General features: G+C 41.2%; 1 protein-coding gene across 1 annotated transcript in view; it reads right to left on the bottom strand.

The window, feature by feature from the left end:
- LOC127637120 (Kv channel-interacting protein 1-like) overlaps positions 1–19411 on the bottom strand; it is a 70853-nt gene extending 51442 nt beyond the window's left edge. The window contains exon 1 of the mRNA XM_052118036.1: positions 19192–19411. Within this exon, the coding sequence (XP_051973996.1) occupies positions 19192–19279 (88 nt within the window). The 5' untranslated portion in view covers positions 19280–19411. The remainder of the gene's footprint in view (positions 1–19191) is intronic.
- Between the last annotated feature and the right edge of the window lie 711 nt (positions 19412–20122).

Raw genomic sequence — 20122 nt, forward strand, 5'->3', positions numbered from 1 at the left:
GCTGGAGTCACTCCGCACACCTTGGATTCGAACTCGCGACTCAAGGGGTGGTAGTCAGCGTCAATACTCGCTGAGCGCTGAAGCATATATTGGTTGTTATGCTTTAATTAATCCAACATTACACCGGGGATATTGTGTTTACCGACTGACATAATAAAAAATAAAAAATAAAAACGTGTTCTTCTGCAAGTTAATTGCAATTTCAGGTTCAACCACAGATGCCCATGGAGAGTTAAAAGTTCAATAGTACAACCTTAATTACATTTTTAAAAATAAGTATTTTCAGTTAGGAGGTTCTCTGTATTTTATACAGCATTAGCTGAATTGAATCAAGTTCTGCACTGATACCCAGTTCTATAGCATACATGTGTGTTTGTACAGACAGAGAAAGGAAAGGTGGGGGATGTATAAGTCTAAAATGTGTCTGTGTTTATGAGTGCGTAAAGGGTAGGGGGGACAGTTAAAGAGTGAGAGAGTGGTACTAGGTAGAAAGAACGCTGACTGCAATCTCTAGAGAGAGCTCTGTCCAGGTGTTTCTGAAACAAGTGCATCCAAGTGTGTGCCAATGTGCGTGTGTGACCATCCAAAAGCACTGAATGTTGTGCATATGTGTGTGTATAGCTACTTCTCCCTCCTTAAACTTATATACACTCAAACAGAACTTCAGGACACTGCAGTCGGGGGGACTAAGCTCTCATATACTGTACATACAGTTTCTCTCTGCTCTCCCTCAGTTCCAAATTATCTCTCCATTAAAAGTCAATTAAAGAGCCGCTGTAACCATGGTTACGCATGCACGCAAATCTCAGTTGGCCTGTGCAAAACATGTTCTCAGAATGACAGTGTGAAACTGTTTGTTTCGAGGTAGTCTGTCAGTTATGCTTCACCCAACATGCTGCACTGAAGTATTTACAGAGCTATCACTGCTTTAAAGGCAAAGAGAGAGATAAACTACACTTTATGATGCGCTGCAGTCCTTTATGGTGTTTTCACAAAAACGCACAATATTCTTTTTTTAGTATATTACAAAATATTGGCCACACTCCCAAACAAAAGATGTTTGCAAAATGTATTTGGTAGGGTTGTGTGATGGCTGACCAACATCACGATGTCGAGCCACCATCGTGATGCCACGCCCCCTTTTGCGAGTCTTGCTAGTGTGACTCACTAATCCAAGTCTCTTCTATAGTTAACCTAAAAACTTTGCAGGGATTGCTCTGTAAATTAAATTGAGAATATAACTAATGCATATATGCTATTTTAAATACTGTAGTTTATGCCAGAGACGTGACGTTTTAGTCTGTGAAAATACCATGTCAGGCAGGCTGCACAAATATTGATCTTGACATTGTTAGCTTCTTGTCTTTTTTTTACATGTCTTACACTGTACATTTAGATTAAAATATTTTATGTTGTAGGCTACAAGAAAATAGACTTTATTAATTAATTATTAGTAGTTTTAGTGTCTCAGAAAATCTTGCTCATTGTCACATAGCTCTTGTATACACTGAAGCGGCAGTTTAAGATAAACCCAGACCAGCGAACGTCAAATAACTTTTGTTTGGTTAATATTTTTAAAGAAAAATTTCCTTGGCCATAAATCCATAATGTCAAATCAAATGAAAGAAACAAGGTGAATATGAATAACACACATTTATTAAAACATAGAAGAACAACAAATGAAACGGGTACAACATTCAGACCGAAACTCGGCATTAACATTTCACTTATAATTAGCAGCACAATTAACTTCAGCACAGGCTACAAAATAAATTATGTTATTGAAATATTGTAAAGTGGTCATATGAACTACACAAATGAACGTTTAAAAAATAATATGCAAAATCGAATAGCTCCGCAACGGATGGCGAAAAATGCGTAAAGAAGTCTACTATCTTTCACCATAGACCATGTTTAAATTTCGATGCTTCTGGCTAGAAATACCAACATATTCACTTTACCTGGTTTTAATAAGCTGCGGATTGGAGTAACTACACTTCCCGCTGTGCTGAAGACCCGCTCTGATGGAGTACTGGTAGCACATATGCACAGATATTTCCGTGCTAATCTTGCCATGAACGGAAACCTTTTGTCGTTCGTTTTCCACCAAGTCAGCGGGTCCTCTTCCCCATCAATGGCCATTTCCTGCAGGTACATGGTCATTTCTGCCTCCACCTTTTGCTCATCAGTGAGTAAAATAACGAAATTATAGTTTTTAAGTGGAAAATAGTATTTATGTAAAGAGATATATTAAAATAAAAAGTGCACAACTCTTAAGTGAAAGCTAAAAAAAAAAAAATGCTTCACGTGTCGTGCAACCTACTGATAAAGCGCCGAGTCATTAGTTGGGTTAGTAAAATAACGAAATTATAATTTTTCATATCATTTTTGAAAATTATATGAAATTATATCGCGATGTTTTACTGTCAACATCGTCAACTGCCAATTAAGGGGACATCGCCCAACCCTAGTATTTGGTGCTTGCATGCCTCGTTACCATTTATTATGCTTCAGGTTTGAATCTGCTTAAGGTTTAAGCTGTGGCTAAAACAGTCTCATGACAATTTGTAATAATTTGTATGGAATGGCAACATCGATATGCCTCATTCGAAAGCCTACAACCTTCATTCACATACACATCAACCAATCAACAAAACACAATTTCAAATAGATGCAATAAAAGCATGACATTTTTTTTATTTCCTCTTAGCTAACCCTTTCTTTTAATAAAGGAAATGTCAGTGAACAAATTTTGTTGCTCATTGTGCAATAAAAATACTGACGTAAGAGAATAACCTGAATTATGCCTCCCTGGTCTCCTTCCAAACCGCCAAGTTTTCTTTCTTCCTTGGTACACAACAGTGATGTTCCTCTTAAATTTTCTAAGCTATAATGTGAACCCGAGTTGCGTTCAATATGCATGTTAAGCACGAACTGCTCCATGGAAATAAAGTGAACAAAATTTCGAGCACCTCCTAAGATGCTCTGAGGTCATTAGCAGCATTCTCATAGACGACACTTTTCTTGCAAACAGTTTTCAGACGACGGATATAGAAAGAAGGAGAACTCTTCACATGCGCGTGTTCCAGGAGACACACTCCCGCAGCACACCTCTGAATAAACAGCGCATCAGAGATGTGCATCAAAGGATTTTCTTCAAAATATAATAAAATGTGATTCTTCAAGCACATGACTTTGTGTCTAACAGCAATTCTTGTCATTCCTGTAACATCTTACAGTTAGCCCGCCACAGTGGAGGGTAGACGAGCAAAATTACCCACCATGCACATGATATAGGCTACCCGCATTTAGCAGGTGCTAATTTCATACCCTGGGCTACTATTTAATATATTTGGCAACTTCCCAGCTCCATGGTTTTGTAATTTCTCTTTATTGTCAATCATCTTCTGTCAATGAGTGTTGCAATCAGAATTGGGATATTTGTCAATTAAACATCTAATTTTGTGGTCCATGCAAAGAGAAGAAATCCTAAAAAAGTGGTTATACTGGTTTGGGATGGTATGAGGATGGTTTAATGAAAACAGGTTTCAATTGTTGGGTGAACTATCCCTTTAACAAAAGAAAATGTGCCCACTACAATGCAAAAAGCATGAATGAATGGTTCAGAAGAGGATTAAATATACAAAAATAATAACTGTAATATTGAGGTGTTGCTCTCTGTAAATATTGAGATTTGAAAACTTAAAAATCTAAAATACCAAACTGAAGAAAACAATGACATTTTCATCGTCCTCTATCGGTTTCAGACTGCTGCAGTGTGTTTTTCTGCTGCACAGTTCTAATACTAATGGGATACAGTGCAAATCCCACTCTAATGCACATATTACACATGTAAGAGCACAGGACCTGAATTCAGTCTCCCACACATGTACAAACACATGCTAATATAGGCATATTTTTTAAAGGTCATGATAAGGTTGTTGGGATTAGGACATTAGAGTGTGTTTTAGTCTCTCTCTCTTTCCTACTCTCTTTTTTATTCTTTTTCTCTCTTAAGATGCAAAGTAATATGTTAGAGGTTGGGTCCTGCTGGCACTGCCCGTTTTATTGCCGCAAGTTATTATGAGCCTCAGGCACACACACACAGTACATATTATCTAGCTCAGTGGGAACAAGGGGCCGAGGTGGAGGAGGAGGACGTGAACAGGCCTGAATAAATTCAGGATGTTGTGAATGTGTCACATTTAATGTTACATTTGCATAAGATGATGCCGAAGAGCGCTTGGCACCTTTACAGCTGCTACAGGCAATCCAAAATATAACCACAAAAGATCTAGGCAGAGAGATGGCTTAAAAATCAGCGAATGACAGAGAAGGAGATAAAAGAGGAGAGAAGGTGTGAAGGAGGGAGAGAGTGTGGGAGAAAGTTAAATTGCATTGGCACTGTAGCTGTCAAACAGATGGTAAACAAAACCTGGTGTCAACTAAAGAGTTTGACTGAAACCAGATGAAGACCAAAAAATTTAACTATAATGGAAAGAGAATCCACAATAAATCATAAAAATGTTTTTTTTTTAACGGTTAGCTCACCCAAAAAAATTCTGTCGCCATTTACTCACCATCATGTCATTCCAAAACTGTATGACTCTCTTTCAAGCCTCACTCAGCATTCACTTTCATTACAATGATGCAATGAAAAGTAATGGCAACTGAGATTGACAGCCCCTAACATTCTGCCTAACATCTCCTTTTGTTTTCAACAGAGAAAGAAAGTAATACTGGTTTGGAACAGCATGAGGGTAAGTAAATGAGTACATGTTTTATCTTCTGGATTAACTATTTTTTAAGTGCTTGTTTGAAGCTTATTGCACAAATAGTGCAATTTCAACTACACAATCAATTATTGAGCTAGTAGTTCTCTAAACTTTGCAAAGCAACCTTTAAATCACTTTTTCTAATGTAAATAATTCCAGTATTGGACATTGATTCTTTAATTTAGACCATCTTAATATAAATTACGTCTTAACTGAAAAACTGTTCAGTCCATGATGAACTATGGTCAAATAGCAGCAAAATCTCTATGAATGGAAAGAGACACTGAGTCACTCGCTTAATCTTGTTTTTCTCTTTGTGAGTGTGGAACATCTTGGTCTGCAATAGGACTTTTTTTGTTCTAAAATGTTTCAGCGCCCTCAGGCAGTTCGACTGTGAACTTTGCATCAGCCCTTCAAATGTTATATATTTTATAATTATCTATTAAAGGCACAAGAAATGGAAGAGTTACCGCTGCAGGCACAATGGAATTTCAACTAGTGAGAGCTCTTAAAGGAATAGTTCACCATGAAATGAAAAACCCGTCATTATTTACTCACCCTTATTCCAAACCCATATTTTTTTTCTGTGGAACATAGACCAAAAGATAGAAAGTGATTGTGTCAGTCAAGCGACTAAAAGGACTCCAAGGCATCATAGAACAACCATAAAAAATTGTTCAGATTTGAAAGCTATCACTGAAAAATATAATAATAATAATAATAATAATAATAATAATAATAATAATTGGGCCCTTAGTACATCGTACGTTAGCAAATTTGGCTCTTTATATTCATTTGATTTGTTTTACATAATAATAATGCATTGCTTTTAAATGTATTCGCTGAGTTTTTAAACATACTTTATTCAATTATGTAAAGTCAAGAGTTGTTTCAGCTGAACTGTGTTTTGAGGTATTAGCCATAGGTTCTTGCACCTGAATATTTAATTATGTAGGCCTGGGCAAGGTATGGGGGCTTTTGTGGAGCGTAAACAGTTGAGTTCTAGTTGTGTTTACAGTTCTGTTAAGTATTACCCATGCTGTTAATGCTTATAATTATGGTGTTTGTTTTTATTGGAAGTCACCATCATGGAAATTAGTGTTCGCTCCATGTAAGGTAAACCTTATTCTTTAATATGCAAGTCTCAATAACGGAGTAGGTGGTCAATATATACATAAAAAAATCTGATACTATAGCTCTAATAATAACTATAAGAAGGATATCATATCAATTAGTCTTGCATAGACTTATCTTTTACATTAACGGCAAAGGTCTGTGATCTATCGCAGCTAACATTGGCAAAGAACCACCCACTTAGGCAGGAAAACCCATCAAACTGACATGTAAATCAACTAGTCACAGTCGGGTTTGTCATTACGTGATGTTTAGGGGCAGGGTTATCAGAGACGGCTCATACCATTTATATAATTGCGTGGATCTCCACGAGCGATTGCACAGAAAACACACGGGAAAATTGTGGAAAATTTGTAGCGAGTGTAAGTACAGCACGGAACATTATTATGGAGTATTTCACAGATATAATTAAGGAAACAAAGCATAATATGCTGCTCTGCTCATAAATATTCACTTTACTTTCTGCTACATCGACTCGTGCTTCCACCCGGACCAGTGCAAACTAAGCTCTCGGAAATCTTGTAAAAGTCAGCCAGTCAGATTTAGGACTGAGAAAGCGTTTCCAATTTTGTGTGTTATATGCATCAGATGTTCAAAGTTCAAAAGTTCAAAGTTCAAAGTTCAAAGTTCAAAGTACCTTTATTGTCCCACAAGGGGAAATTGAATTTGCAGCAATGCTCAACATAAATCACATAACATACAACAACACTCACCAACAAAACCAACCAGCAAAGAAGGAATTCACATTAGCGCCCAGTATACACATGTATAATAAATAAATAAGTAAAATACAGGAAACCGTCAAGTGCAAAAATGCAACTTGTGCAAGTTAATATGAAGTGCTAATTGCCATTAAGGTGCCTCACAGCTGCCGAAATGAAAGATATGTGCATCCTCTTTGTTCTGCATCTAGGATCTCGATAACGCAGCTCAGAGGGCAAAAGCTCAAACTCTGTTCTAAGGGAATGATCCTGTGAATGAGCTACAGCTCTAACTTTCCTCTGTACCTGTTTTATGTATAACTCCCCTGGTTGAGCCTGACTTCCCCTGGAAATCTTGCTCGCCACTTTGACCAGACTACCAAGTCTGTTTTTATTTGTCAGGGAGAGGCTTCCAAACCAAGCAGATATGCAGAAAGATAAAACCGATTCAATGAAAGCACGATAAAACAAAATCATCATGTCTGCCGAAACATTAAAAGTATTCATTTTCCTAAGAAAGTACATTCTTTGTTGGAATTTCTTTGAGACAGCATCAACTAACGGTTCAAAACACAGTTTGTTATCTAGAATGACTGAAAGATATTTGTATGTCTCCACGGGCTCAATATCCATGCCCTTAATAACCATGACTGTAGGGTAAGGTGGTGACCTGCGAAAGTCAATGATCATATCCTTAGTTTTAGATACATTCAGCTGTAAAGATGAACTATCACACCACTCTACAAAGTCACTAAGGACTGGCCCATGGTCCCGCTCATTCCCTGATAGCAAGCTGACAATAACAGAATCATCAGCAAACTTAAGTATGTATCTATCTTGGTACAAACTGCGACACTGGTTTGTATACAGGATGTACAGGAGAGGAGACAGACAGCATCCTTGGGGGGAACCAGTAGATGTAAAAGTGACTTCAGATAGGGTGCTGTTTGCCCTCACCCGCTGAGATCTATCTGTTAAAAAATCCAATAACCAGCCCACCAAATTCAAATCCAGGTTAAAATCTGCAATCAGTCTCTCAGCGAGCAAAAGGGGCTGAATAGTGTTAAAAGCAGAAATAAAATCAACAAATAAAAGTCTGACATGAGTTTTTGCTCTATCCAGATGGCTAAAAATAAAGTGCAGTAGTGTGATCACAGCATCCTCCACACCCCTGCCAGACCTATATGCAAACTGCAGTGGATCTAACTGATCTCCAACCTGCAGTAAGACAGCCTCTTTGATAATTTTCTCAAAGCTTTTCATGACCAATGAGGTCAAGGCTACAGGTCTAAAATCATTCAAGGATTTTGGGGAGCTGCACTTGGCTAAAGGCACAATAATAGAATGCTTCCAACTTCTAGGAACTCTTTGTTGTGATAAGGACAAATTAAAAATATACTGGAAGATAAGACAGAGTTGATCTGCACATGTTCTTAATAATTGCCCACAAATCTCATCTGGCCCCGGACTTTTTGATCTGGTGCGCCTAAATATGTTAGCCACAGTACTACTGTCCACAGTAATTGATGGAGCTGCCTGTGTAATAGCCCTTAAACCCTCCATTTCATCATCATAATACAATTTGTTAAATCGCGAATAGAATACATTGAATTCATCAGCCAAATGTTTATCAGATGAAAAACCATCCAGGACAACTCTATTAGCTTTATCATTAGACCCAATCAGTGTTTTCATACCATTCCAGGTTTTCTTTAAATTATTACTTCTCAAATCTGCCTCAATTTTTTCCTTATACCTTAATTTAGCCTTTTTAATTTCAGCACTAATCTCTTTTTTCACAGCACATGTTAGTACACAGACAGACTGTGGGCCTGAGACTGAGACTACATTAGTGCTAAAACGATTAGTCGACAATATTGACAACGTCAGCAATAAAAAATTGTAGAAAACAAAATGTAATTGTTGAATAAAATATTGTTAAACGTAACGCGAGATCCCATTAAACTCTAATAATGACGTGCGAGAGCAGCACTGCAGTTTGCACCTGACTGAATAGAGGAAGAATTACACAGATCACAGTCCAGATGCACTCTAAACCTTCCAAACATCTGGAGCAAAACTTGCATGTTGTGCGTCTTTAAAGGAAACACCCAGGCGTTACATTTTAAATGCAGTTATATTTAATGTGTTATAGCTTTATTAAAGTTCAAATAATATGGAAGCTGGTCATGTAAATAACTACAAACTCTGAAACTCGCATTTGTCTGTGTGGTCAGCACCTCTTCTATGAGTTGCGTGAAGTGTCCCGATCTAAGGGGGAGTGATTGAAACTGCACCCTGCTGATACACACTGTCACGGGGACGCTCGAACTCAAGCGCCTGCTTGCTGCAGCTAGATTATAACACGATGGCTTGCAAATTATTTAATCATAATATATGCATCACTGTGCATTTGTTATCGTGAAGACAACTGGTTATACGCAGCTTAATTAATAAGAGAGTTTGTTTGTTTTTTGTGAGTTAAAGATGGATAGAAGTGAACAAAAAGGTGAGAGAGGGCAGACTTCGTCCCATTATACACTGCACCAAAATACATTTATGATTTGTTTTGGCTTGTTTTCCAATAAAAATATCTAAAACTAATTTAAAACCATGTACATTTACTTTAGGAACTATACTGCTGAAGAAAAAATTGTTATCTGAGAATGTTGAATATAATATCAAAAATTTAAATATTTAAAAATATATAAAACTCTTTTAAAAAGATACATCTGAGAAGCAGCATATAAGATAATTAGACTTGCTTTTAGAGAATAGATCTTGAATGCAAGTATATTTTGTCTTTACTGCACTTGCAGAAGTATAACCAAGTGAACAAAATACTTATATTTAAGATAAATTCCTTAAAGCAAGTCTACATATCTTATTTGTTGCTTCTCAAGTAAATGTATCGTGTTTTATGTATTTTTAGACAATTTTAAAATGGAAAACAAGACAAAAACACTTGATAACAGCAGGATTTATTTGCAGTAAATTCAACTTAATTAAACAAATTAAACTTAATAAAAACAAATTTTTTCCCTTTAATTCAGTGAATGTCAATTAGAGGTATTTTTAAAAGGTGATTTTGTCCTCTTTATTGTTAGTAAGCACATTTAATACAACCATTAAGTCGTGGCACAAGCTGAATAATTGGTTAAGAGCTAATGATTAATCGTTGCAATAATCAGTGAATAGCCAAATAATCGTTCTAATAATCATTAGACTAATCGATTATCAAAATAATCATTAGTTGCAGCCATAGACTACACATCAATCAAATTACCCTTCATATTTAGCTAAAGCTAGACACTGCTGGACTATACACTGAATTTGAAAATACTGAAATAACCTCAAAAGATGATTTAAAATGGACAATTTAAGTAGAAGTAGAATGAACATGATTAGATTTAATTACTCATTACTCAATATAATTATTTTTATTTTTTTAAATATATATATTTTAACATATACAATGAGCATTTTAAACTCATTATCTATGTTAAATGTACTGTAGATGAATCAAGATTGTGCAACCTCTTATCCTAAAGTTAATTTAAAAATACATTTCCAGTGTATGGGGAAGCGGAACATTTTTAGTGAATAACTAAATTACGGTTTGCTCCTCACAAAAAGCTATTACGTGGCTTCAGAAGACTTGGAATATAGTTTTAAGGACTACTTTTATGTCCTTTATCAAGCTTGACAGTCTCTCATCACCATCTACCATTATTGTACAGTATATAAAAGAGAAGCTTGGATATTTAGTTTTCTACAGAAGAGTGTTATGTCTTGTCTCGTCTTGTCATGGTATGTCTTGTCCCTGTTCTTTCTCTTTACTCTGTCTCCCTCTGCTGGTCTTCTTAGGTTACTTTTCCTTCCCTTTTTCTCCTCCTCCAGCTGTTCCTTATCTCCCCTGAATACCTCGTTAATTCTCTTCCCACCTATTCCCGTTTCCCTCTGATTAGGTCTCTACTTCTTTCTCTGCTCTTGCTGCTTTGTCTGATTCTCACTAGAGTTTCTCACGCAAGAAGCAAGCTACTGTCTCGTTTGTCTCTGTCCGAGTCCTGTCCCATTGGCATCCGCCTGGCAACGCTATCTGTTCTCTGCTAATCGACCCGACATTTGTATTCTGTCCTGTTCGCCTGACGCTGCGAGAAGAGCTGGTAACCACAAGTGTTTCCCTCGACCCTTGTCTACCCCTGGGAGACCTGCAGCCTGTCGCCGCTCACTGCTACCCCCGACTGCTGCGTTAAGACGCTCTCTGAAGCAATCTTAGGAAGTTTCTGTTTGTCATCGCCCTCCCTGCGGGTTGTTTGTGTTAGCCGTTTCCTCTCAAGGAGAAGATTTGTGTTTTTCATTATTGCTTCCATGAACTGTCATTAAAGACTCTATTTTTGTTATATCGCTTTTGGGTCCTCACTTACCTGCACAACAGAAGAATCAGACCACTATGGACCCAGCGACTCCGGATCCGTTCCAGTCAGCTGTCGAGTTCCAGGGAGCGATGTTAGGCAGACACTAGGTGGAGTTATCTGCTTCGCGACATGCAGTTGAAACCCTGGCTGCTCAAGTCTCCGATCTCACTAAACAGATACATCTTCTTCGCCTCGATTCACCGGTCGCCCCCAGGGCTCCCGAGTCTCCTGAACCCAGGATCAATAACCCACGTGCTATGCTGGTGAGCCCACAGAATGCCGCGCATTTCTCACCCAGTGTGACGTTGTTTTTTCTCTCCAGCCCACCACTTACTCCCAGTGCAGAGCTCGTATCGCCTACGTGATATCTCTCCTTTCTGGACAGGCTCGAGAGTGGGGAACAGCAATCTGGGAGGCGGAGGCTGAATGTACTAACCGATATCTGGACTTTAAGGAGGAGATGATACGGGTTTTTGACCATTCTGTTTTTGGTGAAGAGGCTTCCCCGGTCTTGTTTTCATTATGTCAGGGTAAGCGATCCATTACTGATTACTCCATTGAGTTTCGGACTCTTGCTGCCTGCTGTGACTGGAATGAGCCGGCGTTACTCGCCCGTTTTCTGGAGGGTCTCTGCGTGGAGGTTAAGGATGAGATTCTCTGCCAAGAGGTTCCTTCCAGTGTGGATTCCGTGATTGAACTCGCCATTCGCATAGAGAGACGGTTCGACCTTCTTCACCGAGCTCGTGGAAGAGACTCCGCGTTCGCCATTGCTCCCCTCTCCGCAGCATTACCATCTTCCTCCGCCACCTTGGTTTCTGAGCCCATGCAGATGGGGGGCATCCGCATTTCGGCTAAGGAGAGGGAGCGGAGAATCACCAACCGTCTCTGTCTCTATTGCGGTTCTGCTACTCATTTTGTTACCTCTTGCCCAGTAAAAGCCAGAGCTCGCCAGTAAGAGGAGAGCTACTGGTGAGCGCTACAACTCTGGTCTCTCCTTCGAGGTCTTGCACTACCTTTTCTGCCCATCTCCGCTGGACCGGTTCGTCAGCTACCTGCAGTGCTTTGATTGACTCTGGGGCGGAGGGCTGTTTTATGGACGAGACCTGGGCTTGGGAACATGATATTCCTCTTAAGGAATTAGAGGAGCCCACGGCCCTGTTTGCCTTAGACGGTAGTTCTCTCCCCAGGATTCAGCGTGAGACGCTACCTTTAACCCTCACTGTTTCTGGTAATCATAACGAGACCATTTCTTTTTTTATTTTTCAGTCACCTTTCACTCCTATTGTTTTAAGCCATCCCTGGCTAGTTCGACATAATCCCTCTATTAATTGGTCTAAGTATACTATCCTTTCTTGGAATGTCTCTTGTCATGTGGAATGTTTAATGTCTGCTATCCCTCCCATTTCCTCTGTCTCTTTTTCACAGGAGGAGCCTGGTGATTTGACGGGGGTGCCGGAGGAGTATCACGATCTGCGGACGATGTTCTGTCGGTCCCGGGCCACTTCTCTTCCTCCGCACCGTTCGTATGATTGTAATATTGAGCTTCTTCCGGGAACTACTCCGCCCCAGGGTAGACTTTACTCGCTGTCGGCTCCCGAACGTAAGGCTCTCGAAGATTATTTATCTGTAGCTCTCGATGCTGGTACTATTGTCCCCTCCTCCTCTCCCGCCGGAGTGGGGTTTTTCTTTGTTCAAAAGCAAGACGGGTCCTTGCGCCCCTGCATTGATTATCGAGGGCTGAATGACATAACAGTTAAGAATCGTTACCCGCTTCCTCTTATGTCATCAGCCTTTGAGATCTTGCAGGGAGCCAAGTTTTTCACTAAGTTGGACCTTTGTAACGCTTACCATCTCGTACGCATTAGGGAGGGGGACGAGTGGAAGATGGCGTTTAACCCTCCGTTAGGGCACTTTGAATATCGGGTCCTTCCTTTCGGTCTCGTAAACGCCCCAGCTGTCTTTCAGGCACTGATAAATGACGTCCTGAGAGACATGCTGAACATCTTTGTTTTCGTTTACCTTGACGATATCCTGATTTTTCGCCATCACTCCAGATTCATGTCCAGCATGTCCGTCGTGTCCTTCAGCGCCTTTTAGAGAACCGTCTTTACGTGAAGGCTGAGAAGTGCACTTTCCATGCCTCCTCTGTTATTTTTCTCGGTTCTGTCATTTCTGCAGAAGGTATTAGGATGGACTCCGCTAAGGTCCAAGCTGTTATAGATTGGCCCGTACCTAAGTCACGCGTCGAGCTGCAGCGCTCTCTCGGCTTCGCTAATTTTTATCGACACTTCATCCGTAATTTCAGTCAGGTGGCTTCTCCCCTGACTGCCCTTATGTCTGTCAAAACGCGCTCTGAATGGTCCGTTTCCGCCCAGGGGGCTTTTGATCTTCTCAAGAATCGCTTTACGTCCGCGCCCATCCTCGTTACTCCTGATTTATCTAGACAGTTCGTTGTCGAGGTTGACGCATCAGAGGTGGGCGTGGGAGCCATCCTTTCTCAGCGCTCTCTTTCTGACAACAAGGTCAACCCTTGCGCTTACTTCTCTCAACGCTTGTCGCCGTCTGAACCTAACTATGATGTGGGAAACCACGAGCTGCTCGCCATCCGCTTAGCTCTAGGCGAATGGCAACAGTGGTTGGAGGGCGCTACCGTTCCTTTTGTCTTTTGGACTGACCATAGAAACCTAGAGTATATTCGTTCTGCTAAACGACTTAATGCGCGTCAGGCTCGTTGGGCTCTGTTTTTCGCTCGATTTGAATTTGTTATTTCCTATTGTCCAGGCTCCAAAAACACCAAGCCTGATGCTTTATTGCGTCTCTTTAATTCTTCAGAAGTCTCCACGGACCCCAAGGGGATTCTCCCTGAGGGACGTGACGTCGGGTTGACTGTCTGGGGAATTGAGAGGCAAGTTAAACGAGCGCTCGCCCACACTCCTTCGCCGCGCGCCTGTCCTAGACACCTTCTTTTCGTTCCCGCTCCGACTCGCCTGGCCGTCCTTCACTGGGCTCACTCTGCCAAGTTGGCTGGCCACCCCGGCGTTCGGGGTACGCTTGCTTCCATTCGTCAGCGTTTTTGGTGGCCCACTCGGGAACGTGACACACGACGCTTCGTGGCGGCTTGCTCCGTCTGCGCGCAGACTAAGTCTGGGAACTCTCCTCCTGCCGGACTTCTCAGACCTCTTCCTATCCCTTCTTGACCGTGGTCACACATCGCCTTAGATTTTATCACCGGGCTTCCTTCGTCGGCAGGCAAGACTGTTATTCTCACGGTTATCGACCGGTTCTCTAAGGCGGCTCATTTTATTCCCCTCGCCAAGCTCCCCTCTGCTAAGGAGACGGCACAAATAATCGTCGAAAATGTTTTCAGAATTCATGGCCTTCCATCAGACATCGTCTCGGACAGAGGTCCGCAGTTCACGTCTCAATTTTGGAGGGAGTTTTGTCGTTTGATTGGGGCTTCCGTCAGACTCTCGTCCGGCTTCCACCCTCAATCTAACGGTCAAGCCGAACGGGCCAATCAGACTGTTGGTCGCATCTTGCGCAGTCTTTCTTTCTGTAAACCTGCGTCCTGGTCCGAGCACCTTCCCTGGGCAGAATACGCCCATAACTCGCTTCCTTCGTCTGCTACCGGTCTGTCTCCTTTTCAGAGTAGCCTCGGGTACCAACCTCCACTGTTCTCGTCTCAGCTCGCCGATTCCTGCGTTCCCTCCGCTCAGGCTTTTGTTCAACGTTGTGAGCGCACCTGGAGGGGTGTCAGGCCTGTTCTTTGCCGTTATAGGGACCGGACTGCAAGAGCTGCTAACAAGCGTAGAACTAAGAGCCCTAGATATTGTCGCGGCCAGAAGGTATGGCTCTCCACTCTCAACCTCCCCCTTAAATCTGCCTCTCGTAAATTGACCCCGCGCTTCACCGGTCCGTTCCGTATCTCTCAGATCATTAGCCCCATTGCGGTGCGACTCCTCCCCCGCCACCTTCAACGTTTCCACCCGGTCTTCCACGTCTCTTGTGTTAAGCCCGCTGTTCGCGCTCCCACTCGTCCCACTCCCCCCCCATTCTTGTTGAAGGCGCTCCTATCTACAGGGTCCGCAAGATTCTGGACATGCGCTCTCGGGGTCGTGGTCATCAGTTTCTGGTGGATTGGGAGGGATACAGACCCGAGGAGAGAAGTTGGGTCCCCTCTCGGGACGTGCTGGACCGTTCGCTTATCGATGATTTCCTCCAGAGCCGGCAGGTTTCCTCCTCGGGAGTGCCAGGGGGTGCTCGTTGAGGGAGGGGTACTGTTATGTCTTGTCTTGTCTTGTCATGGTATGTCATGTCCCTGTTCTTTCTCTTTACTCTGTCGCCCTCTGCTGGTCTTCTTAGGTTACTTTTCCTTCCCTTTTTCTCCTCCTCCAGCTGTTCCTCATCTCCCCTGAATACCTCGTTAATTCTCTTCAAACCTGTTCCTGTTTCCCTCTGATTAGGTCTCTACTTCTTTCTCTGCTCTTGCTGCTTTCTTTGTCTGATTCTCACTAGAGTTTCTCACGCAAGAAGCTAGCTACTGTCTCGTTTGTCTCTGTCCGAGTCCTGTCCCGTTGGCATCCGCCTGGCAACGCTATCTGTTCTCTGCTAATCGACCCAACATTTGTATTCTGTCCTGTTCGCCTGACGCTGCGAGAAGAGCTGGTAACCACAAGTGTTTCCCTCGACCCTTGTCTACCCCTGGGAGACCTGCAGCCGCTCACTGCTACCCCCGACTGCTGCGTTATGACGCTCTCTGAAGCAATCTTAGGAAGTTTCTGTTTGTCATCGCCCTCCCTGCGGGTTGTTTGTGTTAGCCGTTTCCTCTCAAGGAGAAGATTTGTGTTTTTCATTATTGCTTTCCTGAACTGTCATTAAAGACTCTATTTTTGTTATATCGCTTTTGGGTCCTCACTTACCTGCACAACAAAGAGAGTGAGGTTTGGAACACAGGTTTGGAAGAACGTCACTGTGAGTAAGTGATGACAGCATTTCATATTTAGGTGAGCTATTCCTTTTACCTGATGTCTCTAGAGCAAATACTCTTCTCCCATCCCCCCACCAGCCCCTTCACAAACCCTCAAACACCAATTAGTTTATAGATGAAAAAGTAAAGATTGTATGCAATCTCTTCCAAATGCCCTTTGGGTCTCTCTTTTTTCCCATAGTTACATTTGACACACTTTTTACACTCATGGTACAAAATTCCAAGTGAGTCTGCATCAGTATTGATTCCGTCAATCACATGGCTTCACAGTAACTGTTGTATGCAGCATGTACATTCTCATCAGGATTTGATATGCATGCCAATGCTACAGTTCTTCCACAAGGTAGAGGGAAAATTTGCGCCATGCAGGATTGATCGATCAGGTGCTTTTTTTAAATGTCACATACTTTCTCTTTTCCCTTGAGGCTCATCCTATTTTGGAGCTGTAAAACTCAGCATAACCATGTTCCATGTTCATGTTCGACCATAATCGCACACACATACCCTGCCCTTAAACAGAACACGTACACCCTGCCATGTGCAAAACTGACCATGTCACTACTGGTAAAAATGATATAGCTTCTAATTTGGTATTTGTGTACAAAAATTTTTTTCCAGGAATATTCTTGACTTTTTGCAGTCAAGAGACAAAGGTTATGCTGGAAGAAAAATGGGGTTTGCAGTTATTTATTCTTGCAGCCAAAGAAAAGGAATAAACCATATATTGATGAATGTACTTTCACTCATTGTATGGAGTGTGTCCATAAAACAAACTGCATATTTAGAGCAGAATTGAGGCTAGAGAAGTGCGGTAGGCTCAGAAAATCATGCAACATTATATAATCTGCTCCTAGAGGGGAGAAGGATCGCCATTAACCCATTAGAAGTAAAGTGCAGTCATCTAGAAGAACCATAAAAGGACATATGAAGATTTCTCTACTTCCTTCTCTCTCACACTGACAAATTCACACTAATTATCAACTCTAAAATGAGACTGTTTACCCAGAGAGATTTGAACATTAGCCTTCTAGAATTTGAGAACATCACAAACAAAGATTGTTTTCATTCTATTGTGTTCTATTCAAGGTTGTGGTCTAGTAGTCAACTGATATGGGAATTTTTTATGGCCAATGTAGATATCGATATATGTGGAGCAAAGTGGCAAATATATTACATTTAGATAAAAAAATATAATACAATTTGAAGACAGCAAAAAAGACGAATTTAAATGAACATTTATTTTACACAATATTTACACAATTTTTAAAACAAATAGGAAGCAGAAAAACAGTGCATCCATTTAGAATGTAATATTAAACTAATCCAAGATAGAATGACCACATCTGTTAATTGACCTATCAGGCAGAGTTATTGGCTGATGGTAATATTCTTAAAATGGCCCAATAACTGCTTATTAATTGCCTGAATGATATATTGCTCTATTACTAGGAGTGGTAGTGGTGTAGTGGTCTAAGCACATAAATGGTAATCTGGTAATCAGAAGGACACTGGTTCGAACCCCACAGCCACCAACATTGTGTCCTTGAGCAAGGCACTTAACTCCAGGTTGCTCCAGGGGATTGTCCCTGTAATAAGGGCTCTGTAAGTCGCTTTGGATAAAAGCATCTGCCAAATGCATAAATGTAAATGTACTATTGTATTTGTATTAAAGACTGTATTCTTTTCTATTCTACTAAAGATTATATTTTACAGAAAATTCTGTTCTGTTGTATTACATTCTATTCAAGATTCTGTGCTAGTGGCTGACCGATATGGGGTTTTTATTACAATTACTGAATTTATAGTAACGCTTATTCCACACAATATTTACACTAAATTTATTAGAATCATCATGTGCCGCCCAGTGTTTGCTCAGGAAAACTGTGGATGTATCGGTTTATTTCTGTTCTATTTTAGACTCAATACAATTTGAGGTAACCACTTTTTCTTTACATTTACGAGAGAGAGAGAGAGAAAAGGAATGACTACATCTGTTAATCAGCCAGTCATGCAGATGCAGATAACCTCATAATGGGCAAATAACAGCAGATGAATTGCCTGGCCAATATATTGCTCTCTCTCCATTTTGTTCTAATAAAGAGTTCTTTTCTACTAAAAATTCCATTCTATGCTACTCTATTCTATTCTAAATTAACTCTTAATGGCTCCTATGCATGGAAAAGGTTATTCTCCACTAAGTTTCTTCTACTATATTTATTTTCACAGTCTTAGATAACAGTAATGCTCTGTACACACAAACACAAACTATTTGAGTCACATGCCACAGATTTAGTGCCTTCTGGGTTTATTTCCTCACTGTGTTGGTCTAGTGATATGGATAGGCTGATTTAGATTCCATACTGTGACTCCAAATCTTCAATATCCTCTTTAAATTAACTGCCTGCTCCCCTGTGTAAAGGAAAAGATTTTCTATCTGTGAGGATGATTTAATGAAGGAGTTGGTAGATAGTGGGGTTCAATAAGCAGTACACTGAGGTTACGGCTCTCCGCACGTAGTAACAGCAGATAAACAGGCACTGCTTGGTTCCAGCGTCTCTACGGGCACAGTCGGCATGGAGACAAATCATGCAGTGCTTTTTCTGCTGACACAGTGCTATCGTATTCGAGAAACAGAAGAGATAAGAGAGATGAAAGGGAGAAAAGAATATCACTGTAAAACAAAGTGACCAGACTGTCATTTGAAATAAATGGAAAGGTGACAAAACATAAAAGAGGGATTTTATAGGGCGCCAAGGTGGAAGTGGAGTGAGTGGTTTGGAAAACATGTACTCATGAAAAAAATCCAGTTAAAGCATTGCAGAATGAGGAATTGGCAATAATAGATCCTAATTATGGTGTATCTATCCTGCACTATACACTGATCAGCCACAACATTAAAACCACCTTCCTAATATTGTGTAGGTCCTCCTCGTGCCGGCAGAACAGTGCCAACCTTCATCTCAGAATAACATGCGGGTTGGTGCTGTATTGGCAGCACAAGGAGGACTTAAACAATATTAGGCAGGTGGTTTTAATGTTGTGGCTGGTCGGTATATAATACAGAGGTGGAAACATCCAACAATGAAAAAACAAACCAATAATCCAATGCAATTACTAAACAAGATCATTGTGTTTCCTTTTTCTCTGAGTCTCCTCCTTCAATGCAGGTGGCTTACCTTTGCTGAGAGTTCCAGACACGAGCCTCTGAAGGGACTGAATAAGTTTTAGCATGCCCTGTCTGCAGCGTCTGGAACAGCCGGCCATGGTGAAAGTGAATCCGTGGAGAGTGTGAACAAATAGCCCTTAAAACAGCCTAAACACAGCACAGAGACAGGCTGACAGATGAAAGGTGCGTCCCATATGGCCTTCAGACTGCTTGTCAATGCACTATCTTGCACGTCCAGTCCCACAAGAGTAGCAGTTTAAACAAACGACTCCCAAGTCCAAGAATATCATGAGATGAGGAAAGTAGAAAGTGTCCACTTTTACAGCAGGATGCCCATCGTACAGAAAACCCTCACACACACCTTTCTCACACTCTAACCACACACACACTCACACAAACAAGACACTCACAAAGTGCCTGGACCAGATGTTTTTGCTCTGCCTCAATGCCAACCATTTGAAGTTCAAAAGGAGACTTGCTGAATCAACCGACTGCTGCTGAATGAAAGGTAGAGGTGGAAAAGTTGGTGAGTGTTGCAGGCTCAAAGCTCATAGACCGACCTGATGAATTATTAAGCAGATGGCAAGGACCCACTGCTGCACTACACACACACACACACTAAGAAGTGCTCGGAGGAAGTTGAGTGTCCATGGAGACAAATAAGTGGCTTTCCTTTTCCTTCACGATTCTTCTCCTGGTCACGCCTCTGGTTCTTGTTTTCTGTGTGTGTGTGCATGTGCAAGTGTGTGGTATTGTGGCGAGAGGTTTGTGGTCTGCTGCGTTGATTCTGACTGCTCTGTGCTGCTGGACAGATCCCTGCAACATAAAACTGGAGACACTACTGTGCTCTCTCTCTACTTCTCTCTCTCACCTCCCTCCCTCTCTAGCACACCTTTCACTTATGCTTTGTTATAGCTGAGCTAAAACATGGAAGGGTACTT

Source organism: Xyrauchen texanus, chromosome 44 (assembly GCF_025860055.1).
Source record: "Xyrauchen texanus isolate HMW12.3.18 chromosome 44, RBS_HiC_50CHRs, whole genome shotgun sequence".
Classification (NCBI taxonomy): Eukaryota; Metazoa; Chordata; class Actinopteri; order Cypriniformes; family Catostomidae; genus Xyrauchen; species Xyrauchen texanus.